Genomic DNA, 26,777 nt, shown 5'->3' with positions numbered 1-26,777 from the left:
ATCTTAATTGATTATAACCAAAACGCCATAGCCATTTTCAAACATCCCCTCCAAACGCCAGGAACTTGTATAACTCAAAATTTAGATCTTGCTTCATCACTGAAATTCACCGCCTCTGATAACAATATTTTATCATTGAATCCTATGTGAATTTAAAATGTTTTCTACAGATAATTGAGAGAGATTGAGAAAAGGGCGTACAAAGAGAAAACGGAAAAAAGAAAAAAAAGTAACTGAAAAAATGAAGAGAGAACATGAAAGAGAGAGAGAGGATTATCAAAGGAGGGCAGTGTGATATTTAGCCACTCAGAAAGTATCTGAGTATACAAGAGTGACTTAGGCTGTCATTAAAAATCAAAAAGTAACTTAAGTCGTTAATTTCTCTATAGTTGAGATATCACCAATCCACATATTTGTCATTTCCTATTATGAGTCTTCACTTATTGATTTTTAATAGGTATTATTATGACATAAAATTAACTACGTAGAAAATACTTTTGTAGCTCCTCAAGTTTGATTTTGATTCCGTTTGTCTGATATACGTCTAGAATACAATATTGATTTAACCAACCAAGAATATTTGGGGATCTATTTTAGAGAGGGGGTCATATGGGTATCTGACTAATATGTATGAAAGAGCCAAAGCAGCACTGACCCACCTCACACCCTCTCCATCTTCTCCTCCAACATTTCACATTCCCCCATTTAACACTTTATGGTTGCAACTATTATACATTAACATGCATACCATACTATTAACTATATATGCATATATATATATATAACTTTACCAATATTTCATTAGATAAAATTTCCCAATTAATTAAGTTTTATGTTTAATTAAGTAGATTTTTCTTTGTCAACATTTTAAAATTTACTTTGGAAAATTTGAATTCATCACATGGTTAAAGGTATGAGAGTACAAAAATCATCAGATCTTTGCCTCCCACATACATTTCAGTAGATCAAGATTACAACACATTCATGTGAATATTATATAGAAAGATGAGTTTAAGAAATAATTAAAAAGTGTCTACTATCTTAATTTCACTGTCAGTTTTTGGCGTTATTAGATATATATTAACAGAAAGGCCAGCTGAACCCAGCAAAGATTAATTCTTTTTGTCTGGACAATTAATTTAACAACCAAATTCGTATAAGAAAATTAAGGGCAAAATAACTTTTCTTTTAATTTATCAAAGAGAGAAACAGTCTAATTTAAATTATTTAGGTAATTTGGTTAATGTTATAAAAGAGCTTTGTTCAAAGGGTTAAGATGATTACACTCAAGGTTCTGATTTATTTTAGGTCAGACCGTTTAGATGTCTATAAAAATTTAACGATCATTTGTTTACCTCTTCTTTTTTCAGTTCACATGAAAATATCAAATTTTAGAATTGGGAAAGTAGATAAACAACGTAATTTTACGTTCAAACTTGTTGGAATTAAGCTTCGGGACCTTTATTTTTGCTATGATCAAAACCCTACGCACAAACTTTAAACTGAACAAGCGAATTTTTTTAAAACCTGCAGCCAGCGTGTTACTGGCTAGTGATATACATTATTTTTTTTACTAAACGGTAAATATCATTACAGAAATGAACTTTTGAAGTTACAAGTTGTTGTTACACAATCTCTTAGAACATCTATGCTTGATTACAAGTCAAAAAGGTTTTTAAAATCAGATGACATATATATACTATATATAGATTGGGTTATGATCAAATTAAATTTTAAAACCCTCGTCAATTATACAGTATAATATTTCCATTGATCAGCCCTGGCTTGAAATGGAGTGGTTTTGTAAAAATGTTAAAGATATGGTATGCACTGTTGTAGTATCTATTATGTAAAACATATAAGTTTACTATACAGTAGAATGCCCTTTTTCAAAAAGAAAAGTTTACTATACATATTTCATTTGTAATGTACGGAGTTTACTGTAGAGGCAACATGCTTTGCAGAACTTAAACTATTATAAGAAAGAGAGACAGTAAACAAATATTAAAAGAATTGTGCTTTAAGTTTTAAAAGAAGAGTTAAACATCTTTAACTCGAAACTTGTCTGCTAATTCAATGGAAAACTACAAAGTTCATTCCAGTTTTGCATGTCAGACACTGTCGTTTTGTCAGTAAGCGACCAATTAATCACACTGATTATCTTAGACAACCAGCTAGACCATATCTAAAAGTTCCCCAATAAATCTATTTTATTAAAACTGAAACAGAAGATAAAATTAACCTTATTTTAAAGAGATTGTTATATTTTTTCCTTATTTTCATTCATTTTAACTATTTTATTAACTGTTATTTCCAAATAATTTTATAATATTTATTATAGAAGAATAAAACAAAACTTACCAATTTTAATTATTTTATTATATCTTTTACATTTTTCACACTTTTTAACTATTTCGTTAATTACTTTTACCATACTAATTCATAATTTATTTTACATATTAACCATAATAATTCTTCATGTTTGAATAACTTTTTTCATCTATGACAAGAATTAACAAAAAAATAATATTTATTCACATAATCATATGTGTATGGTATTTTGTTTGGGTGTTCTTTCGAGTATCGAGTTTTTTGAATTTTTAAATTAAGTTCTATTAGGTATTACAAATTTTTAGATATGATACGAATCGAATCCTTCTAAATCCAAATGGATTCAATTCTGATGAATAAAAACCTAAAAATAAACCAAAAGCTATATATTTAAAAATATTATTAAATTTTTTATAAAAACCGATTCGTTCAAGCGCACGGATCAAACTCTATTTTGACATTTTTATCAAAACAGTATAAATAGTTCCATATTCCATATTTAACCGGTTAAACTCATTTGATTTTAGTTCTTTTTTATACTTGGGCATGTATATTTTTTTGGTTTATTCATATCAAACACACCTAACTTTTTTGCTTGCTTTTTAATATTTTAGAGTTCTTCCGGGATTGAAAAGGAAAAATAAAATAGAGCTATTTGTTGTTATTTTTGTTACTTCTGTAATTATTTCTCAAATGTGAACAGGTCGCACTATGTTAATGATTGGTCGTGTAGACTGACTTGGACCACGCTTTTCCCTTTTTGAAAGCCTACTTTTTTTCCTTTTCGTTGGGAAGAAAATGAAAATATTAATTTCATTTGTTTTATTGGTCGTCACATTTATACATAATATATTATTATCCATATTTGTCAGACCGTACCTTTGCCTCTGTGGATACGCAATTCACAGGGACACTTTAATACATCTACTTTTTTTTTTTTGTAACACAGCTTATATTATAAAAGGTTCAAGGAGCATCATCGGTTACAACTGAAGTAAAAGATTCCGGAGCCATGCTCGACGGTCTAACGAAGCTAAAAGACATTACAAAACAACTAAAGATAAAACCATCTAGGGGCGAGTCATGCTCAGCGAAATGAAGAAACCCGAAAGGAAGCTCCACTTTTGATCCCATGGCGATTGTTCCTAAGAACAATTGATAGTCGAAAACGACGTTGATACACCTTGTGTTGTTGACTGGCCAGAGCTTAAGGTGAGAAGCTCTAGAAACGTAGACGACACTGAAAGTACGGAGTCCTATCTGACTTGATTTGGCGCTGAAACAAGAACACTTAGCTTTAAACCCAACACAGCTTACCGAAGAGACTAGGTGAATCTCAAGCTCTAGCTTCACCTCCAAAGAGGTGCTTAGGATGAAGATTGATGACGGAGATGAAGGTTTAATTGGGTCCAAACCTCGGAACTCGACATTACCGTGTTGAGCCCAACAAGTTATACCCAAAAGAGAACTAATCATACAGTCATCGTACTCATTCAACCTGAACGTGTGTGAGCAAACATCGGATAAGAGGTAAAAAGCTTTGAGGAGATTGGGTCTTCGTGTACCAACTCCGGTTTGAAGGTCGCATAGTTGACTCTGTGAAGAACCGTCGATGCTTGAGACGGCGTAATGTGATAGAAGCGCAGCGGTGACATAATAGCAAACAAATCTGGCGCGTCTACACTCTTGCACAATAGTCCTGGCGACGAGGAAAAAGGTGAGAGGATCACACCGTGAAGAACCGTCGATGCTTGAGACGGCGTAATGTGTTGGAAACGCAACGTTGACATAGTAACAAGCAAAACTGGCGAGTCCACATTCTTGCACGGTAGATCCGGTGATAAGGCGAGTGGTAAAAGAGGCGACGAAAGGGGCGAGAGAGGTGGTGGCGGTTGATACTCTCTTCATCTCCGGTTCCATAAATGTATATGAGACTAGATACTGCAGTATGGATGAATAAATCGGAGGGATTCGTCGAAGGAGGCCGTAGTGGTGAAGCTTTAGAACTCGTGAAGCGTAGGCCTGTGGAGACTCGACGGAGCTTGGCGGATTTACAGCGACTGAGAGACTCACAGATCTGTTGAGTCCAACCTCATGCTTAGAAGATCCAGCTTTCTCCCTTGAACTAAGCGGAGTAAGAGCGACGACGGTGAGGCGATGAGCAGCGGCGACGGTAGGGAGCCGAACAGATCCTGTGAACTCACACCGGAACTGAGAAGATTTTACGGTGAGGCGCGGAGTGACTTCGACGGTGACACTAGAAGATGAAACAATGTCGTTGAAAGATTTGACTTTCAGTGTTATTGACATACAGCTTTCTTCCTGGATGCACGATGTCCTCAAGATATCAGAGCAGCAGCTATGGTGAGGGGAGATGAAGCTTGAGCAGGTTGACCCAAAGATATGACTCATCTCCATCAGAGAAGTGAGTAGATCTAGAGGTGATGAAACAAGGACTGGAGAAAACGAGAACAGAGCGTTGGAGAGGATGACCTGAGAAGAGGAACAGTGGCGACGCCGGCAAGCTAGGCCGCCGCCGGCGTCGGAAAATGGAACAGACGGTGGTGCCTCGAGCCCCGTGTCAGAGAGCGTTTTAAAACTAGGGCGTCCTTTAATACATCTACTATTAGTCATTAACTGCATATGTAGGTAACATTTATTTCTGCTAACTGATATAGTATAACGTACTGGTTGTATTAAAATTACATTAGAAAATCGAAAGTACATATGGGATTAAAAACTAAGTATAAAAACTACCAATGCAACATATTGAAAATGGTCCTTTCTCAAAGAAACAAACATAATTGTAAATTGTAACATGTAACAACTTAAGTTTCAAAAACATGTAATAACAAAATTTATGCAGGTTATATGATACTTCGTGTTGATAAAAATAACTAATACACTGCCATTTTTTCAAAACTCATAATAACAAAAGGTGTAAATTAAAGGTAGTCGGAATGCTAATTTTCTATATAATAAGTTAATGTCAAGTTAGGGAGATCAGTAGAAAACCACTATAAATGATCAAATATATTTGCTGTAGTCTGTAGATGTTTAGGTATTTATCCAACCGTGACATACACAGCCACCAATTAAATTTGAAATTTAGACGGGATTATATATATAGATCTATTTTTATCGAGTAAGTATAGTAACACTTTTTAATACAACAAATAGTTGAAAAATAAAAGAGTTACCGAAATAGTACAAAGACAGCTAATACAAGACCTGAAGCAGCGAATCTATTGTCCCTCCTTGTACCAGGCAAACTAACGTGCTCTCCATTCACGTTACTCTTTGTAGTTTGTACCTTTTCCCCAAACTAATGTCTTCTTCTTGTTTTTTCTTTTTCGTTTTAATATTAGGTAAATGTTATAGATATACGCATATATTTAGCTGAAATAGATCTGCTATACTAGTATTTTAAAAAAAAAATCAAAATGGAAGTATGTTTATTAGAAGTTTTCTAGTGTAATATATTTTTTCCTGTCAACTACATCGCTATAAGATTGTATACTACACGGTATATAATATTTTAGTTTGTTTTGAAACTACATATGGTTAATATGGCCTCTAGTGTAATCGATTATCTTAATTGGCTATGTCTAGTTGTCTACGCAAAGTGACAAATTACTTTTTCATCAAACCATATTTTTATCGCCCACCAAACATGTAAATTCTAAAATATGACCTGATGAAATAGTTTTAATTAAATATGTAATGTTGGTTGTTAATTTCACCTGTGTATTTAAGAAAAAGTAAAAGCTCCATTTCTCGTCTTTTTTGATTTTCATTACTTGATCTTGTTTATTATTACTTTTTAAATATTCTTCAAAATCAAATTCTTTAGTCCAAAGAAAAAAAAAAAAAATCAAATTCTTACCTTTTTGCCAAGTTCAAAAAAAAAAATTCTTACCTTTTTGATACATAATTAAATTGGGCCACACATTAGAAGAACCCCACTCATATGAATACAAGAGCCATAACAAACGGGCTTGAATGCTTGATTACACTCGCCCTTCAATATCCAAATTTCCGAACCCATAACAAAGTTTAAAATCAATCGTAAGCCTCAGTTCAAGAAACAACTCATACAAATACATTCACAACCATATTCTAAAGTTATGAAATTTTCAGCCAAGTTATTTAACTATTGATTAGAAGATGATATTCTTCTATTTTGGTTTGGTTATCCTGACCACCTCCTCTTTTGATGTTAAAAGAAATACAAGATGATCAAATGTAACAGAATCACACATTACAACATGTTTACAAACATTTTTCAGAAAAAAACATAAGGAAAAATTCAATCCGTGAGTTAAATACTGATTGTTATCACCTATCCCTATAATGTAGATGTTAACGTTACATCATTTTCTTTGATTTATACATTGATAGTTAATGATCCAGAAACTTTTTAAACCAAATGATATCTAATGATTAGTAAACGTAAAATATGATTAAATCTAAGAAAAAGGGTACTGAAATGGAATGAAACAAAAAAAAAGGATCGATGATAGTGTAGTGGATGATGGTCTCCACACATTTGTACCATACAACCTCCAAAATAAAAGTCGTCATCACAGTGTCGTGGCTCATGAGTCATTTGGGCTTTGGCCCACACTACAAACAAAATGTCGTTGAAAATTTTAATCGCTTCTCGACAAGCAAAACAATTAACTTTTTGGGTTTTTTATCAAATAAATACATCATTTTCTTCTTTTAAGAAAGTAACAGATTAAGAAAACAAACATTTCAGATTTTAACGGGAAAAATGATAAATTCGAGAAAAAACGAGCATCTTTGTTATTACCAAAGGCCAATAATATCCACAGTGATGACGATAAACCCCCATCGATAAAAACCACAGAAAAAGTAAAATAAAAAAAACCAGCACTAAAATCTAAGCGATGCGCATTTATCACTTCTGGCACTGTCGACACCTCATGGCATCAATTGCATTCACGAGACTCGAGCAACTACTACCTCCAAAATCCCCGGTCAGGGCCCGTTAATAACCGGTTTAACCCGAAAACCCGACCCGGTTTCCACCTTTAACCTCCCTTCTGGCTTCTGCAGTGATAGCATCGCCCAGTCTCTCTCGTTTGAACCTGAGATTCTGACCCGACCCGACCCGGTATAACCCGAAAACCCGACCCGGGATCAGTCTTTTATGCTCTTTCTGCAGTGATACACCATCGCCAGTCTCACTCCTCTCGTTTAAACCTGAGATTCTGACCCGACCCGACCCGGTTTTACATCCTAACCGTCATGGACTTCTCCACAACAACGACGACGATTACTTCCACGGCGGCGAACGGTTACAGCTCGCCGCGAGACTCTTCAATCCCTTCGAGCTTCACAAAGTTCAACTCCGCTCTAACCGCGGGCCTCCTCAATCCGATGTCTCCTCCTCCTCCTCCTCCGGCGACGCTCGACAAGTCGTCGCGAGCTAGCCCGACGCTATTCGAGATGATGTCCAGCGAATCCGGATCTCCGGTCCAGATCCAGAACCTCGCGCCTCCTCCGTCTTCCTCCTCGAGGACGACGAGCGGGAGCCATCTCGTCATCTCGGCTCAGGACAAGCAAGCCCTCGCAATGCAGCGGATATCGAATCTCTTAGTGACTCGGAGCCCCGGGAACCAGTTCAACGACCCGGCTTCGAGCGACGTGAAGCTCACTCTGAGCTCCAAAGACGGGATTTGCGTCACGATGTGCGTGCACAGGCAGATTCTCGTCGCTCACAGTAGGTTCTTCGCCGTGAAGCTTTCCGATCGATGGTCGAAACAGCAGATGGCGCCTCCTCCGTCGTCTTCTCCTTACATTGTCGAGATCTCGGATTGTGATGACGTGGAGGTTTATATAGAGACGTTGATGTTGATGTACTGTAGGGATCTAAGGAAGAAGATGATGAGGCAGGATGTTTCTAGGGTTCTTGGTATCTTGAAGGTATTGTTTAAGAAAAAAACTTTGTAATGGAAGATTGAAAAAATCTCAAAGTGTTGTTTCTGTTACAGGTTTCTGCGGCTATTGGGTTTGACGCTGGAGTGCTGTCGTGTCTGGAGTATTTGGAAGCTGCACCGTGGTCGGAAGATGAAGAGTGCAGGATCGCTTCGTTGTTGTCTGAGCTACACCTTGAGAACGTGGGAGCTACAGAAGTTTTGAGAAGGGTTTCTGTGGAAGCTAGTCATAATGGGAGCAACGATGAGGTGCTTTTAAATCTTTTGCATATAGTTCTCGAGGGGAAAGACGAGAAGGCGAGGCGTGACATGAAGACCCTCGTTTCGAAAATGCTTAGAGAGAACTCCTCTGGGAACGATCTTAGGAAAGAGTCATTGTATTTAGCCTGTGACGGGTGTTTGCATAAGCTCAAGCGTCAGTTTCTGCAAGCGGCGGAGTCTGATTTGGAGAATGTGGATCAGATAGCGAGACAAGCGGATAATCTGCACTGGATTTTGGATATTTTGATTGATAGACAGATCGCAGAGGATTTTCTTGTGATGTGGGCTTCGTTATCTGAGCTGTCTGATGTGCACGGTAAGGTTCCCGTTGTTCATAGGTTTGAGATTAGTAGAGTGACGGCGAGGATCTTTGTTGGGATTGGGAAGGGGCAGATTCTGACTCCGAAGGAGGTGAGGTGCTTGTTGCTGAGGAACTGGTTGACACCTTTCTATGATGATTTCGCGTGGATGAAGAGAGCGTCGAAAGGGCTTGATCGGTATTTAGTGGAGGATGGTTTGAGCAATACCATTCTCACACTTCCTCTTGCTTGGCAGCAAGAGTTTTTCTTGGCTTGGTTTGATCGGTTCTTGAACTCGAATGAAGACTGTCCTAATATCCAGAGAGGGTTTGAAGTTTGGTGGAGACGGGCCTTCTGGAGAAGGAAAGAACAGAGTCAAGAGTCTCCTCGGCTTAGAATCATAGCTTCGGCCACTGATAACTCTTGAGAGAGATCTGTTAAACCCTGTGCGCTGTTTCTTGAGGATCACACGGTGAGGAAAGAAGATGAATCCGAATCCGAAAGAGGAGGTTATGTGAGATATTGGACTCGGGATTGGGGAATGGTGAATGGAGGTGTTGTGCAAGCTTAATCGAATTTTAATACATCGATCGATCACGATTAGAATTAGTTTTTGCATGAACATGATCGTTGGAAGTAGTTTTCGTTTTGATTGAGCCAGAGCTCGTTTTTTTTTTGTACATCTCTCTCTTACGTTTTCTTATTAGTATCCAATGTATCTGAAAAGTAACTTTGAAGTCAAACCACTCTCTATGCTTTCTCTACTTTTGTTACGGCTTTAATTCATGAGGTTCTGTCTTCTTGTTTCGTATACTAAAATGACGTTGAAAATCTATCACCGCGTACACCATTTGAGGAGATTTTAAGTTCGTAATAAGTACACAAACAAAGACTCAAAGGTATAATGCCATAACAGAAAGAACATAATCAAAGGTTATCAATCTCAAGTATGGTCTTGAAGCTAATATCTTCATTATGCCTGCTGATATGGACATCAAAAACAGTGACTACCTTAAGAAACAAAGGGTATAAAGATGTGTATACTTTAAAATGTAAACTTCAAAAAGCTCTTGGTTGATCTTCTGGATAGAGATGTTTGATTTTAAGCAAAGAGTTAACAAAGTATATCCTATGTTGTAGCAATGTTAATAACCTCATGATGATGGTAATCGAAACCCCGTGAAACAAATATCTTGGAGACACAAACAAACACATACGCATAGGAACGTATAAATGCAACAAATGATTTATCTGGGCAGTTGTTAAGTTGAAGAAAGTGAGAAATGCTATGGATTTACATTACAGTTGAGCTTGGAAAGCTCACAAACTGCTTTTCATATTCTCCAAGATCTGCACATTAATAAACTCATGAACCCAATGAGAACAGGTATTTATCAACACATTATTCATACCTCTGATTTACTTGAGTCATCGGTAAGGATGACATCAACTCCGACCTAGGCAGCTACATTAGTTCCATCTCACAAGTCTAAGAAAAAGTAAGCAGTCAAAACATATGTACCCAGAAGACAGTTTTGTAATCGGCAAAGCTAACCACCACTGGTTCAAAACAGTTTTATAGTCAAAGTGTTTGCTTCAAGGATGAACACTAAGAGCATTTATTTATTCATTCTTGATTCTTTTTACATTCTTTAAACTATAGAAATTTTATCAAAAAAGTAGCAATAGATGTAACAAAGTCTTGTTTGCATATAATTTCACATTCATTCAAAAAAAAAAAGGAAAAAGAAATTGAGAGTTGTCCCACATCGGTTAGTTGGGGAAGTGAGGAAATGATTAGTTGGGTATAAACGGATTAGCGTTGGGTTAGTTTAAAACTATGATCCTTCAGACAAGTTAAAAGGGAAGTGATGAGTGGTTAATACTCGCTAATTATGCGAGAAGAGTGTTTCGCTCAGCCTGTTACGACAATTGAGCGCTCCTCCTTTCTCTAACCATCAGATCCCTCTTCTGAATTTATAACTTTTCTCGTATCTTTAACATTTTTATTTTTAAAACAGTTTCCTTTTAACTCAACATTTTTTTTGCTGATGCCTCTTTTCCTTAAAAGAGTTTTCGTTAGTGCTTTTTAGTCAATAATTTTCTTCACAATATTTTTTTTTTCTGTTTTAGAAACATTATTAAGTGAAACATATTTGGTTTGGTTTGCTATGAATAGTAAGTTTATCTTCATACACTCAGGTGATGCAGTTAGGTATAGATATCATAAGATATATATCATAAGATAAATAGTAGTCTCGGTTGTCGTCTATGTAATCTTTTTTCATATCATAATTGTAATTTCATAATGAATCAGCTTTGAAAAAAATGTTGTTTTAAGATCCGAAACAATTAAACCGTCGATTTAAAGCTATTGCAAATCTGCACAAGTACTTGCAAAAATGTGTAAAAGGCAAGACATGGCCAATTTGATTGATTAGTCGACCAGTGACGAGAAAGTAAATGTTATCATCACTTTAAATGTTTTGGAATGTAAATGTTATCATCACTTTTCATAGCTATTTTCGTCTATCATCCCTATTACAAGTATCGAGAATTTACAGAACTGACTAGGGAGGAGATATTGCGGCAACAACTAGTTGTTTGTTCGTTATCCCCATTCGCTATGACTAGTTGGATCTCAGCTCTTTCATTACTATATTTGGCCTTCATGGACTCATATCTCATCAATGATGCTATTATTGGCGTTGGATCCACATTCATAGCTCCCATGAACGAGGCTATCGTCATCGCTGCTTGGTCTGATTCAGATTCATAGCTGTTTTCGTCCGTCAAGAACTTGGCACCACATTCAACAACGTCAAAGTCGTTGTATTTGCTGCTGAACTCGAACACTATCTCTCTGTGAACTTCAGGAAGGCCTTCTTCTTCGTCATCTTCTTCAAACAAGCCAGAGGGAAATATAAAAAGATGTTCCGCTCGACATCTGGATAGGTCGAAGTTGAACGACTTGTCATCAGAGTTTGCCACGTCGCCGTTGACTACGCGACGACATAGGAGTTGTGAAGATCTATCCTCTCTGATTTGATGGTTTGGTAAGAGCACGAGGCAAACCTTGAATCTGGTGGAAGCAGAGTGAGCAAGTGTTAAGGAACTTCCTCTGGCTCGGTGATCGAACTCTGGAGGTACTTGTCTTCCCGGTAAGAAAGCAGACCCGAGACAGAACCATTGTTGGATGATTGCTTGATGTCGCAGTTTGAAGCAGTTGGTGAAAGACATTCTCGCATTCGGGTTGTGAAGAGGGGAAGCGACTTCCTCGAGTGACTCACAATCGTTTGCAGATAGGAGCATGAGCTGAGAAGGAAGCTCTGGCAATGACGTTAGTTTTCTGCATCCACAAATCTTTAGCTCAAGTAGTAGACGAAAAGATTTGATGCAATCCGGAATCTTTTTAATAGAAGATTTTCTTAGGTCTAGTTCGGTTACATACTTAGGGAGATGTGTTATTTCCTTGAGCTTGCGACAGCCTATCATAGAGTAAGATAGAGGACGAGTGCGAAGGCTAGTTGATGTAGCTACATCTTCAACCGCTGTCTCTGATATATCCATCTGCCTAATATTATTCTTTGACATAAATGGAATATGTCTCAGTCTTGAGCATCCTTTCATACTTACACGTTTAAGAGATTCCAAGTTCATGTGAGCTGGTATGACTTGTAGGTTTGTGCAGTGATCCATCCACAGATCCTTTAGTTTATGAAGACGCGAACAAGAGGGTGGAAGCTCTACTAAGCTCTGGCAATAACTTAGATACAATCCTTTAAGATTTGTAGCATTTGAGAGATCAGGGAGCTCCTTCAAATGAAAAGACCTCTGCAAATCTATCTCCTTGAGATTTGTAAGCGGCTGCAATGTAAAACCACACAAGAAGCAGAGAGGAAAAACATCATATATATAACATGAAGAGAAAAAAAAAAACAATATTCAAGAAATCGTTAGGCGGTGTTAGAAAAGCCCCTAAGAACAATTTTTTCAAAGCCAAGACCCAACTTTTTATCGGTATTCAAAACGTTTGGTTCATATCCGATTTGCCCACTAGTGCTGCCTGAACCCGATTTTTAAAACTCTGAAAAGAATATATATCTTCAGAATGAAAATGCAACACCAACCTGGGTTCCTTGCCAGAGGTAAAGTCGCCTAAGGATCGAATGTGTGAATGTGCAAAGCTTGTTAATAAAACAGTTTCTTCGTTTTATTAAACTCTTAACTTCTTGAGATCATCTTACAATATAGATCTCTATATATAGGGTCTTAGCTTAACCTATTACAATGTGATCTAGAAACTTAACATAAATCTAAATCAAGTTTTTCCTTTTTAGTTATTCAAACTTCCTTTTATGAATAACTTGTTTCCTAAGCTATTTTTGAAGCTTATCCAACATTCTCCCTTCTAAGCTTCAAGCCATCTTTGCTTAAGTCTTGAACTTGAATCAGTTCCCTCATCTCTTTGAACTTGATTCTTGCTAAAGCTTTAGTTAGGATGTCCGCTTTCTGCTTTTCTCCAGGAACATGTTCCACATCAATCTCGTCTTGCTCTACTCGTTCGCGAATGAAATGGAACCTCTTGTGAATGTGCTTGCTCCTACGGTGAAACACGGGATTCTTGGCTAATGATATAGCTGACTTGTTGTCCACTCGTATCATCGTCTTCTTCATCTCTTTTCCTGTAATCTCACTTATCAAATCTTGTATCCAGACCGCCTGCTTTGCTGCTTCCGTTGCCGCCATATACTCTGCTTCACACGAGCTTAAAGACACCGTGTCTTGCTTCTGTGAGCACCAAGTGATTGGCGTTTCTCCTAGACAAAACAAGTGACCTGTCGTACTTCTTCCATCGTCCGGATCCGTGTTGTGACTACTATCACTATATCCCACGAGATTCATTGATCCACCTTGCTCGTAAGATAATCCGTACCCGACTGTTCCCTTTAAGTACCTTAGCACTTGCTTCAGTGCGTTGCCGTGAGACGTTCTTGGTGAATGCATATATCTACTCAAGATGCCCACTGCGTAACACATATCTGGTCTTGAGTGCATAAGATATCTGAGACAGCCAATTCTTCTTCGATAAAGTGTAGCATCTATCTCAGGTTCGTCGAGGCCTTTTGAGAGTTGCAGACCGAACTCCATGGGTATACATGTCGAGTTGCAGTCGTCCATTGCAGCTTCCTCCAATACTCTCATCGCATACGCTTCTTGATTGATCATGATGTACTTTGAGCTTTGTCTTACTTCCAATCCGAGGTAGTAGGTTAGAAGACCTAAATCAGACATCTCAAAGTTCTTTGACATGTTCTTCTTAAACTCTGAGATTTCTTTTGCAGAGTCTCCGGTAATGAACAAGTCGTCAACGTAGATAGCTACGATAAGAAGCTTTCCTTTATCATCCTTTCGATAGACCGAATTTTCTTTAGAACACCTCTTGAAGCCGAGTTGCTTCAAAGTTCGATCAAGCTTTATGTTCCAAGCTCGTGGAGCTTGTTTCAATCCATACAAGGCCTTGGAGAGTTTGAAAACTTTATGCTCTTCTCCCTTCTTTTCAAACCCTTCAGGCTGTGACACATAAACTTCTTCGTGTAACTCACCATGTAAGAATGCTGTCTTGACGTCTAGATGGTGAATCTCCCACTTATTCGCAGCAGCTAACCCAATCAGGAGTCTTATGGTTTCTAATCGAGCCACTGGTGCAAACACTTCATCAAAGTCGATACCATGTTCTTGTACGTAACCTTTAGCTACGAGTCTCGCTTTGAACTTGTTGATAGATCCATCAGCGTTTCTTTTGATCTTGAAGATCCACTTGAGACCGATGATCTTTGCTCCAGCTGGCTTGTCTGTTAGCGTCCATGTCTTGTTTATGTTGATCGAATGGATCTCGTCTTCACATGCCTTCGTCCATCTTTTATCTCCCTTTGCTTCTTGGAAATTCTTTGGCTCATCATTGATAACATGAAGCAACAGCTCACATTCTATCTCAGCAAGTAAAATGTAGTCATCTAGGTAACTAGGTTTACTTGTTTGACGAGTTGAGCGCCTTACTTCCTGTGTCGAGCTTTGATCAACTTCTTCTTCTTCGTTGTGTGTTACATCTGATTCTTCGTGTGTAACACCTGTATCGTCTTTTTGCTGCTCTGTTTCTGCATTCGCGGTTTCTTCTTGTTGTGTGCTGGCTATAAACGGACCATTCCCTTCGTTTACAGTCAATCCCCACGTCATACGGAACATACCAGAGTCGTCTTGTCCTTCCTTAGTAGCTCCCTTCCAATCCCAACAAGTCTTCTCGTCAAAAATTACGTCCCGACTTACGACTATCCTTTTGAAGGTAGGATTATAAAGTCGATAAGCTTTCGTGCCTGGTTCGATTCCGAGATGAACGAGAGCTTGAGAACGATCATCAAGTTTCCTTAGATGAACTGAATCTACTTTCGCGTGAGCAACACATCCAAAAACTCTTATGTGACCTACGTTAGGCTTTCCTCCCTTCAAGCTTTCGTATGGAGTTTTATTCTTCAATGCTCTAGTAGGAACACGATTGATCACATATGTTGCGTGTCGCACGGCTTCTCCCCACATGTAGTTCGGTACCTTCATAGCTTTCATCATGCTTCGAGTCATCTCCATTAAAGTACGATTCCTTCTCTCCACAACTCCATTCTGTTGTGGAGTATATGGTGCTGTTAAATGGCGTTTGATGCCATGTTTGTTGCAAAAGTCTTGGAAATCCTTTGACGTGAACTCTCCTCCTCTGTCCGTACGGAGTGTTCCGATTGTCTTGTTTGCTTCCCTCTCAACAAGGGCTTTAAAACTCTTGAATCTATCAAAGGCTTCACTCTTTTCTCTCAACAAAATAGACCACATATATCTCGTACAATCATCAACTATGACGAAGATATAGTTGTTGTGACCTTGTGTTGCCGGTGATATGGGACCGCACAGATCCGCGTGTAACAGCTCGAGAGCAACCGAAGCTCTGTATGCAGTTGCTGCAGGAAAGCTGTGACGCGTCTGCTTCCCGACCAAACATGAGTCACACAACTGCTTCTCTTCATGTATTTCAGGTAAGCCACGAACCATATCATGTGTTGCCATGGCCCTTATTGTCTTGAAGCTTATATGACCAAGGCGTGCGTGCCATCTCCATGGTTCCTCCTTGATCTTTGCGAGTAGACAAGTAGGTTTACCGACTTTGAGTGATATCTTATATAGACGATTAGAAGCTCTCTGAACTTTCACCAAAAGTCTACCGCTTGGATCTCTCAAAGTGAGGTAATTCTCTTTCATCCTTATGTCACACCCTTGTTCAGTTGCTTGACCCAGACTTAGTATGTTACTCTTCAAGTTCGGTATGTAATATATGTCGGTTAGGAGCTTCTGTTCCCCTGTCTTGGCTTCAAAGAGAATAGATCCTTTGCCGTTTATATCTACATACGAGCCATCTCCGAACTTGACTTTTCCTTTGATGTTCTCGTTGAGCTCTGAGAAGTAAGATTTTTCACCAGTCATGTGATTGCTCGCACCGTTGTCTAGATACCATATGCCATCTTCTTTCTTGCTTGGCTCTAGTGAATTCGGTAAGACTTTCTCTTCGTTGAGATACACAACTTGATGCATGTATAACGCAGCTTCTGCTACCTCCGTTTCTGTCTTGTTGAGCTCTTGTTTCTCTTCTTTCTTCTCAGGACACACGGATTTGAAGTGTCCCTTCTTCTTACAATTGAAGCATGTGATCTGGGAGTAGTCTTTCTTCTCTTTGTTCCCCTCGCCAGTGTTGCTTCTTCCTCGTCCTCTACCTCTGTTTCCTTGACCACGACCACGATATGATCCTCTTCCTCTGCCTCTCGAGTTCTGATCGCTTGATGTTTCAGTGCTTGAGAACAACAGATTGTTTTGTTGATCATATGCAGTTTTGCCTTTGACTCGTTCTTCATATGCTTTGAGTCTTCCAATAATATCTTCAAAGGAGGTTTTGTTTAGATCAAGCATCTGCTCTATTGATGCCGTCATGTGAATGAATTTCATTGGTAGACTGTTGAGAAGTTTCTTCACGAGCTTTGGTTGATCAATGCTCTGTCCCAACGAGGACGCTTTTGATGCAAGCTCTGTTAACTTGCTCGTGAAGTTATCTATACTGTCCGAGTCTTCCATACTTAATCGATCGAATTCATTCATCAGCGTTAGTAGACGAGCTTCTTTAACGCGTTCAACACCAAGGTTTCTGGTTTTAATGGCTTCCCATATAACTTTAGGGGAGTCATCTTCTCCGGCTTGTAAAACCATCGCTTCAGGTATTGAACCGAACAGAAGTCCCGTTGCGAGATCGTTTCTTTCTTCGTCGTCAGTGCCTGGATCTACTGCACCCCAAACTTTGTGAACTTTTAACAGAATCTTCATCCTCTTTGCCCAAACAGTGTAGTTCGTCGTATTGAGCATCGGACAGATTACAGCACTCGGAAAGTCTTCTCTTCTTCCTAGTGGCTTCATCTCTGTTAAAGCTTTTGTATCAGCCATGGATACAGCTTCTCGATTTCACAATCACACAAAAACCTAAGCTCTGATACCAAATAAAGTCGCCTAAGGATCGAATGTGTGAATGTGCAAAGCTTGTTAATAAAACAGTTTCTTCGTTTTATTAAACTCTTAACTTCTTGAGATCATCTTACAATATAGATCTCTATATATAGGGTCTTAGCTTAACCTATTACAATGTGATCTAGAAACTTAACATAAATCTAAATCAAGTTTTTCCTTTTTAGTTATTCAAACTTCCTTTTATGAATAACTTGTTTCCTAAGCTATTTTTGAAGCTTATCCAACAAGAGGTACTCGAGCTGGCTATCTTGCATATCAAGTTTCACAAGATATTCAGGATGAAAGGAAGGATGAAGACACTTGTTTGGGTATGCCTCCCAATGCAGTAACCTTAGACGACGCGGAAACTCCATATCCTCAGGTATATGCACTACATCATTCCCAGCCTCTTTACTTTTGTAAACTCTGAGGAATCGAAGTTTTGGCATTCTTCTGAAAGCTCTCGGGCTTATAGATACTTCATCAATATCAGATGTATCAAATGATATGCCGGAGATAACTCTAGTACCCTACACCATTATTGTTGATGGTTATTCAAAATAAAAACATATTGTTAACACGATAGTTCCTTCCTATGAACAAAGAATACAAGAGAAAGGACTTACTTTTGCATGTTCAAGAACATCACATATCTCTGGAGCATCTATCAGGATCCGGCGTTTCCAGGGCTCTTGTTTATGGATGGCTTTTATACCCATTTGTTGTAGTAATCTGTGCATCTTTATTGTTTCCTTCTTGTCATATAACTCTATCAGAGATCTGTTTTCAAGGACTTTCAACCCGTGTTTGACATCCAAGTCACCGTCATCAAACATGGTTTTCACAATATTACCATCTTCATAGTTCAAGAAGACTGCAATGTGGAGAAATAGCGTTTGCTCATTCTCATCTAAACTTTCATAGCCCACTCTTAGTACTTCCTCAATATCTCGATCAAGAACAGATTCCAGCCTGTTCATTACATCTTCCCACTCGTCTTCTTTCTTCCCACGTAAAGATGAACCCACCACACGTAGACCCAATGGAAGATTACCACAAAGGTCAGTTACTTGTAATGCAAGCTCTTCAAAACCAGCATGTGGATAGCTTTGTTTAAAAGCATATCTACACAGGATCTCATGAGCGTCTCTTCTAGATGGAAACTCAACATGGTACGTATTGTTGATACCATGTTGCTGCAGAAGCTCTTTGTTTTCCGTGGTAACCACAACCCTACTTCCACGACCAAACCAAGAAATGTCTCCAGCCAACGCCTCCAATTGTTTTATATTGTTCACATCATCAAGAATGATTAGCACTCTCTGGTCGTGTAGCCTTTCTTCTATCACACCTAAATGGCATATCCTAATACCATCTTGTTTCAAAATATTCGAAAGAAACTCTTCTTGTAAACGCAGCTTCAAACCATACTCATCAAAACCATTGGGATAGCTTCCTCTAAGATTGTCAACAAAACAAGTAAGCTGGAACCTATAAGAGTGCAAGCTATGTATTGCTCTAGCTATGGTAGTCTTACCAATGCCTGCAGGACCAGAGATCGCAACCACCTTAACTCCATCGTCATCAAAATCCAACAAAGACTCCATTTCTCTCAAATGAGCTTCAAGTCCAACCATGCCATCAAAATCCCTAGACGGTGTAGCATTCAGTTTATTTGAAACATCTCTGGCAATTTTCTTGATCATTTTTGCTTCGTTTGACCTGAGGAAGCATAAAGAAAAGAAAAACACCGTTTTCATTTAACAAATAACATTCCCTTAATCATCTAACAAAATCTATGAAATAAAGTCAAATTAATTAAAGACTAACCATCTTAAGAAGTCTTCTCCAGCAATGTTACCCACTTCGTTCAAAGCTTTGCTCCATTTCTGCCTTTCCTCGTCCGTCTTACTTGCACAAGTTTCATTGAAAGCGATCCCGAATTCCCCGGTCTGTTTCCGTACATCGGATGGATCCACTCCATAGAAGATGGTCATGACTATCTGCCCCATAGCTTTCTTGCGTTCCAATATCTCCACCAGTTCATTTAAACACCAGCTTGACGAAGCATAGTTCTTGGAGAGAATCACGATCGAGATCCTAGATTCTTTTATAGCTTCTGTGAGTGAAGGGGCGATGGTTGCGCTTCTCGCAATCGCCTGATCATCGAACATAGTGATCCCGCTGTGGGTAAACTGTTCACGTATGTGACTGAGAAGTGTTTTACGGACGTCTGGACCGTGGAAGCTCGCAAAGACACTGTAGATGTAGTTACGAGACGTAAATGAGGAAGATGCCATGAGAGACGAGCTAAGAGAAATGGAAAAGGGTAATGAGTAGTCTTGAGATAAATAAAATGTGTAGTGGGAAAGCTATATAAATAAAAACAGAAATTAAAAGGGATGCTTCCTTTGTATTTTCGGAGTTGTTTTTTAAAAATGTCACTAAAATGATTGTTGCATGACTATAATCTTCGCTATCGTTCATTTCTAAGCATTTATAAAATTGTACATAAAAGTTAAAACACATAAAGTCCTTTGAAAAGTAAGACATGGTCCCTAAAAAGACTTTAAGTTCGAATCTCACAGGAAACTATTAACTTGCTTCCTCGTAATTTCACATTTGGACCAGAAGGATGGAGATGGTAAGTCACTTGCGCAAACCGTGTGAAGTAAGATAAGGTTGTAATTTATATGTATTTGTTTAAACTAATACTATATTTTTAAATTAGATATGTAATTTGAATATATAATATCATGTCGATTTAGTTGTTACTTGGACATATCAAATTGTATTTACTTCTTCAATTTTAACTATAGTAGTTTGGCCTTAGTATTTTTTTTGTGCTGAAAAAAGTAAAAATTTGATTTTTTTTTTTTTGCAACTAGACTTTTGATCTTGGGCAAAAAATTTAGATTATTTAAGTTATTTTGATCCTTGTTAAACTAAATCTGATTAGTTTTATTTCTTGCATTAGCTTAGTTCTTCTTCTTAAATATCTATACATACTTTCATAATTCTTTTGTACAATTTGATATTTCTCGATCTGTATAAATAGTAGAAAAAACTGAAATGATCTAATGAACGGATATCAATACTTACAACATAACTTTTTTTTGTTGTAAATTATTAGGTCTGGAAAAAACCTGAACCCTATCTAAAAGGTAGTATCGAACCCGAATCAAAACTGGTTAAGATTAGAACGGTTCAAAATTTTGGCATCTAGAAAACTTGAATCGAATTTAACCCGAACCAAAATATTCGGGTATTTGAATATATCCAAATTAGATTTATATACTTAAGTGTATTAATTATTTTCAGATTTAATATCCGAAAGAATATCCAAAATATATATGATCATTTTGAAGTTTTCCAAAATACTTAAAAATATATTCAAACAGTCAAAACTAAATATCAAAAATAGCTAAACAATACTCAAAACACCGAAAGCATTTGAAACATCCTGTTGTTTCTCCATCCAAATGAAAAGACATTGAATTTGAAGTCCCTGAGGTGTAATAAAAGCATAAGACATGAGAGAAACTGAGAGAGATGTATAACCATAACCTACCCACTTCTTTTTTTTCCTTTTATATTTTCTTCTACTACAGAGGAGAATATTAAAAAAAATTACTTTGTCTTCAATTTTTGAGTAAAAGGTTCATATTTTTATATTTTTTATAATAGAAGAATTCTATTATGGAGAAATCTTTATAAATAAAATTATTTTATTTCAGGGAAAAACAGAAGTGGTTAAAGATGTTCTATTGAGAGTTAGGTTGAGTCAAATACTAGAGTTAGTTATTATGTTTACAAAAAATAAAGTTTTCAAGTTAATATGTCGGTTCGGAAAGAGATTTAAAATTGCAATTTCTCTATGTTTTATCCCCTCATCTGGGGCTTATCCGAATACATCTTTCTGAATTCTTGATTATGAACCACTCGGGATCCTCTCTCATGGTTTCTCCCATTTCTTCCTCGCCTCGGACTTGGAGATACCGCGTCTTCACCAGCTTCCATGGACCAGACGTCCGTAAAACGTTTCTCAGTCATTTACGCAAACAGATTAACAAGAATGGGATTTCGATGTTTGACGATCAAGGAATCGAGAGAGGCCAAACCATTGCCCCTGAACTCACACAAGCAATCAGGGAATCGAGGATCTCGATCGTGGTGCTGTCCAAGAACTATGCTTCTTCCAGCTGGTGTTTGGATGAGCTGGTGGAGATTCTGAAGTGCAAGGAAGAAACTGGGCAGATAGTGATGACGGTCTTCTACGGAGTAGATCCATCTCATGTGCGGAAACAGACAGAAGATTTTGGGAAAGTTTTCAATGAAACTTGTGCTGGTAATACGGAGGTGAAGAGACAAAAATGGAGTCAGGCTTTGACCGATGTGGGAAACATAGCCGGCGAGCACTTCCTAAACTGGTTTGTGTCTGATCATACTTTTCTAATCTATTTCTTTTTCATCTATTAATAGGAGGCAATTCCTCTAATGCCCCCTATATCTCATTCCTTAATCTTTATTAGATAGTTTTTTTTTTAATTTTATATGTCAAATAAAAAATCATAAAATTAAAATAGAAACGTAAAAAAATAATTTGATTTATAGAATTTGATAACAATATTTCAAAAATCAAAAAACTGTTTTTTCATATTTTCTCGAGAATCATCAAAATATGATTAAAAACAATTTTAAAATATTATTTGATGATTTTGAAAGATATATAATTTAAATATTTGTCTATAGGTTCACTAATCCATAGAAAGTGTTAGGATTTAGTTTTGAAAAAAGGAAAAATTTGATTTGGTATTTTGAGTTTTGATCAAAAATAGAATTATGGAAAATAGCATAGGAGAGCCCATAAAATATTGTCTTACCACAAATAGGGGCACAGAAGAAGTTGGCTATATTTATTAATAGTGTCACACAGGGATGGGGTAAAAAACCAAATCAAATCAAACCAAATCAAATCAAACCAAACCAAACTAAACCAACCCAACCTAATTCAAACGGATCCAAACCAAAATGAAACATATGTTTAAACCATTAGGTTCAAGATTTTATCAACCAAAATTATTCTGTTTGGTTAGTTTTAAACGGAACCAAACCAACAATTAAAGTATTTTTAATTACATAAATGAAATATACTAATAATATGAGGCATGAGACAGATCATATATCCGAAATATTTTATGATGTCTGGATTCAGATCCATTAGATCCGTAAAATTGCTATTTAGATTTAGATCCGGATATTTGAATTAAAATCTGAATACCCACAGATGTCCGAATCCATTTTTTCTTTAAAAAACAAAACTATATTAAAAACAAACTAACTAACCATTTAATTAGTCTATTAAAAATTATTTCTTTATAAATTGAAAAATCATTGACAAGTAACAAATTTTAAATTTTAATTACTTTATATAAATTATACATATTATACATATTTAAATATAATTTTATTTTAAAAATATACAAAGACGGACCTGGGTTTCCAGACCTAAAACTTTGCTATCCGGATCCGGATCTGTCGAATCTGTAAAATTTGTATCCGGATCTGGATCCACACCTCCATATATCCATTTTTTGGAGCAGATCAAAGCGGACCCATACCTAAATAATATCATGAATTAATATATTCAACCATTTAACATGTATAAGACATAGTTTTATACATTTTACTTCTAAATGAATAAAATAAACACATACATTAACATCAAACTGAAAAAATACATATGATATTTATATTAAGTTTGAAGATAATAATATAAAATTATTGGATTACATCTTTTACATTTGTATTGTTTTTATATTTGATATTTGGTTTTATATTTAAATATGAAGAAAACAACAATTTGTGATGAAGCAGAACTCAAAGATCAACTCGCTGAACTGGACAAACACAAATTAAACCAAATTAAATACAAATCAAAAACACAAACTAAATGAACTAAAACCAAAGCAAACACAAATTAAACTAAACTAATTTGAGTTGACTTTGGTTAAAGTATTTTTAAAGCCAAATAAACTAAACCGAATCGAACCTAAAGCAAACCCGTAAATTAATCGCTCACCCCTACTGTTATATGATGAACAAGAGGAGAAATAAAAAGGTGAATAGAGTATGTATATCTTAAATGAGTATGATATTGTGTTTGTTGAATAAATATTAATTATCGTGTTGGGGAAAGAGAATGCTAATCTTGTTATTCCTTTTGTCATCACAATTTGATGGTAACAATTTATTTTCCTCTTTTGCTAGGGTCAAAGAAGCAGATATGATTGAGAAAATTGCTACCGATGTATCGAACAAACTGAATGCCACACCGTCTAAGGATTTTGATGGCATGGTGGGTCTTGAAACTCATTTGAGAGAAATAAAGTCCTTGCTTGATTTAGATAATGATGGAGTCAAGATGGTTGCAATCACTGGACCTGCAGGGATTGGTAAGAGTACCATTGCCCGAGCTTTGCATAGTCTATTGTCTAATAGGTTTCAGCTGACTTGTTTTGTGGACAACCTTAGAGGAACCTACCCTATTGGTCTTGATGAGTATGGTTTGAAGTTTCGTCTACAAGAAGAGATGCTTTCAAAGACTTTGAACCAAAATAGTTTGAGAATATGCCATTTAGGTGTGATAAAAGAAAGGCTACACGACCAGAGAGTGCTCATCATTCTTGATGATGTGAACAATATAAAACAATTGGAGGCGTTGGCTGGAGATATTTCTTGGTTTGGTCCTGGAAATAGGGTTGTAGTTACCACAGAAAACAAAGAGCTTCTGCAGCAACACGGTATCAACAACACGTACCATGTGGAGTTTCCATCTAGAAGAGAAGCTTTTGAGATCCTGTGTAGATATGCTTTTAGACAAAGCTATCCACATGATGGTTTTGAAGAGCTTTCATTAAAAATAACTGAGCTTTGTGGTAAGCTTCCATTGGGTCTATGTGTGGTGGGTTCATCTTTACGTGGGAAGAAAGTAGATGAATGGGAAAACGTGATGAATAGGCTAGAAACAATTCTTGATCATCAAGATATCGAGCAAGTGCTAAGAGTCGGTTATGAGAGTTTACATGAGAAAGAGCAATCTCTATTTCTCCACATTGCAGTCTTCTTCAACAGTAATGATGGTGATCTTGTGAAAGCCATGTTCGCTGACAATAACTCAGATATCAAACACGCGTTGAACATCTTAACTAACAAATCTCTCATATATTTATCTGAAGATGGAGAAATAGTGATGCACAAGTTACTACAACAGGTGGGTACAAAGGTCGTTCACAAAGAAGAACCTTGGAAACGCCGGATCTTAATAGATGCTCATGAGATCTGTGATGTTCTTGAACGTGCCAAAGTAAGTTTTTTCTCTAAGTCATTTGTTATATATTCCTTTTAAAATCATTTATACTTCAAACAATTAAGTCACTAACACTCTATTTATATCTGCAATAATTGGTTTAGGGTACTAGAGATGTTTCCGGCATATCATTTGACATATCCGATATCGATGAAGTATAAGCCCAAAAGCTTTTAAAAGGATGCCTAATCTGCGATTCCTCAAAGTATACAAAAGTAAAGAAGATGGAAATGAGATATTGCATAACCTGAGGAGACGGAGTTTCCGCGTCGTCTAAGGTTACTAGATTGGAAGGCATACCCAAGCAAGAATCTTCCTCTCGGCTTTTGCCTGAATAATCTTGTGGAGCTCAATATGTCAGAGAGCCACCTCGAAAAGCTCTGGGAAGGAACTCAGGTTGGTTTCTTGTATTTTCTTTAATTTGAAGACATGTATGTACTTTCTCATCATGTCTTTGATGTTCTTCCGATCTTTTTTGTTGTTGTGCTGTTTTACATTCAGCCATTTGCAAATTTGAAGAAGATGGATTTGTCATGGTCTTTGAGTTTAAAGGAACTCCCAGATCTTTCAAATGCTTTGATGCTCGAGAAATTGGAACTGTTTGGTTGCAAGAGTTTGGTAGAGATTCACTCCTCTATTGGAAATCTACCCAAAATTGACATCCTAGATATGAATGGTTGTACAAATCTACAAGTTGTTCTGGATCTCTGCAATTTGTCACCTCTTTCTTATGTTGGCATGGATGGATGCTTACACTTAATCAACTTTCCAGATATTTCCAGTGACATCAAAGCACTCGTAATCGCAGACACAATGATAGAGGCGTTACCAAAATCAGTTAGGCATTGGTCTGGCCTCCGGCATCTCACTATATACGGCGATACAGCAAATATTGAGCAAATACCAGACTGTATCAAAGATCTTCATGGGCTACAGTCACTCTATGTAGTTGAATGTTCAAAGCTTACAGCACTGCCAGAGCTCCCCTCCTCACTCGAAAGAGTAGTAGCAGAATCCTGTGAATCACTGAAGACCGTACTTCTTCTGGATTTTGACTCTGATTTAACCTGCAATATCAACAACTGCTTCAAATTGGGTCGAGAAGCAAGGAAAGTAATCCAGCAGTCATTACAGGCATCCCTACCTGGAAGAAAAATACCTGCAGAGTTTGATCACAGAGCTATAGGAAACTCCTTGACCGTCCGGTCAGATTTCAGAGAGTTTAGGTTTTGCATTGTGGTTTCCCCTAAACAACAGATCAATGAACATTATCCAGAGTTTTTCTGTCGCATGCGTGTAAACTGTTAAGGATACTCAATATTCTCCTATTCATTGTCTTATTAACTCTCTTGTACACTTTAGGAATGTTTCTGTATCTAGCTAAACCTAGCTCTCCTCTCTGTACATATAAATAATCATGTAATGTCCTTAGTGAATAATAAGAAAGATCTTCTTCTTACATGGTATCAGAGCACCCATCGATACCCTAAAAACCTGTTTTTCCTTTTTTCTTTCTCGACCATACTCTCCTCTCTGCGCCGCTTCTCTTCTTTCTCTCTCTTTTCCTTCGTAAAACTCATCTTCTTCTCTCCAAAAACACAGACATCATGTCTGCAAGAACAGCCGAGATTGTTGATCCCACCATGCCCACGCTCCTTAACATCAACATGAGTAACATCATCAAACTCTCCTCCAGCAACTACATGATGTGGAGTTTACAAGTTCGGGCTCTGCTAGATGGCTATGATCTAGCAAGTTTCATTGATTCAACTGTCTTACCACCGATTCCAACAGTAGTAGCTGATGGTGTGTCCTCTGAAAATCCCGACTACACCAAGTGGAAAAGACAAGATCGATTGATCTTCAGCGGTCTCATCGGATCACTCACCGAAACCGTACAGCCTCTCGTCTCCACTTCAAAGACGTCCTCCGACGTCTGGAACATCCTTGCGGCAACCTACAACA

The 26,777-nt window shown here is 37.3% G+C and overlaps 3 protein-coding genes, 1 non-coding gene and 1 pseudogene across 4 annotated transcripts; 3 read left to right on the top strand and 2 right to left on the bottom strand.

The window, feature by feature from the left end:
- Positions 1 to 7,193: 7,193 nt before the first annotated feature.
- Positions 7,194 to 9,685, top strand: LOC108826825 (BTB/POZ domain-containing protein At1g63850). The gene is made up of 2 exons (XM_018600172.2): positions 7,194 to 8,283; positions 8,352 to 9,685. The coding sequence occupies exons 1-2, from the start codon at positions 7,606 to 7,608 to the stop codon at positions 9,279 to 9,281; spliced, it is 1,608 nt and encodes a 535-aa protein (XP_018455674.1). The 5' UTR covers positions 7,194 to 7,605; the 3' UTR covers positions 9,282 to 9,685.
- Positions 9,686 to 10,717: 1,032 nt separating this feature from the next.
- LOC130500535 (small nucleolar RNA Z279/snoR105/snoR108) lies at positions 10,718 to 10,821 on the top strand. The gene has a single exon (XR_008939156.1). It is a non-coding gene; the product is annotated as a small nucleolar RNA Z279/snoR105/snoR108 (small nucleolar RNA).
- Positions 10,822 to 11,286: 465 nt separating this feature from the next.
- LOC130499733 (disease resistance protein RML1B-like) lies at positions 11,287 to 12,993 on the bottom strand. Its single transcript, XM_056994102.1, has 2 exons — positions 12,306 to 12,993; positions 11,287 to 12,203 (listed from the first exon to the last, which is right to left on the bottom strand). Exons 1-2 carry the CDS (start codon positions 12,551 to 12,553, stop codon positions 11,396 to 11,398), a joined length of 1,056 nt encoding a protein of 351 aa, XP_056850082.1. The 5' UTR covers positions 12,554 to 12,993; the 3' UTR covers positions 11,287 to 11,395.
- Positions 12,994 to 17,667: 4,674 nt separating this feature from the next.
- Positions 17,668 to 19,930, bottom strand: LOC108825162 (disease resistance protein RML1B-like). The gene is made up of 4 exons (XM_018598492.2): positions 19,904 to 19,930; positions 19,274 to 19,815; positions 18,070 to 19,165; positions 17,668 to 17,973 (listed from the first exon to the last, which is right to left on the bottom strand). The coding sequence occupies exons 1-4, from the start codon at positions 19,928 to 19,930 to the stop codon at positions 17,668 to 17,670; spliced, it is 1,971 nt and encodes a 656-aa protein (XP_018453994.2).
- Positions 19,931 to 21,239: 1,309 nt separating this feature from the next.
- On the top strand, positions 21,240 to 26,242 carry LOC108826822 (disease resistance protein RML1B-like; annotated as a pseudogene).
- The last annotated feature ends 535 nt before the right edge of the window (positions 26,243 to 26,777 follow it).

The sequence above is a fragment of the Raphanus sativus genome, chromosome 9 (genome assembly GCF_000801105.2).
Source record: "Raphanus sativus cultivar WK10039 chromosome 9, ASM80110v3, whole genome shotgun sequence".
Classification (NCBI taxonomy): domain Eukaryota; kingdom Viridiplantae; phylum Streptophyta; class Magnoliopsida; order Brassicales; family Brassicaceae; genus Raphanus; species Raphanus sativus.
The sequence above is the reverse complement of the archived record's forward strand: the minus strand, read 5'-3'. Positions and strand labels throughout refer to the sequence as shown.

Coding starts and splice junctions, on each gene's coding strand:
- LOC108826825 (XM_018600172.2), top strand. CDS start 7,606: ATGGACTTCTCCACAACAACGACGACGATTACTTCCACGGCGGCGAAC. Junction 8,284..8,351: donor GGGTTCTTGGTATCTTGAAG/GTATTGTTTAAG, acceptor TTTCTGTTACAG/GTTTCTGCGGCTATTGGGTT.
- LOC130499733 (XM_056994102.1), bottom strand. CDS start 12,553: ATGGATCACTGCACAAACCTACAAGTCATACCAGCTCACATGAACTTG. Junction 12,204..12,305: donor GAAATAACACATCTCCCTAA/GTATGTAACCGA, acceptor TTGTGGATGCAG/AAAACTAACGTCATTGCCAG.
- LOC108825162 (XM_018598492.2), bottom strand. CDS start 19,930: ATGAACGATAGCGAAGATTATAGTCAT. Junction 19,166..19,273: donor GGAGAAGACTTCTTAAGATG/GTTAGTCTTTAA, acceptor ATGCTTCCTCAG/GTCAAACGAAGCAAAAATGA. Junction 17,974..18,069: donor ATGTTCTTGAACATGCAAAA/GTAAGTCCTTTC, acceptor ATAATGGTGTAG/GGTACTAGAGTTATCTCCGG.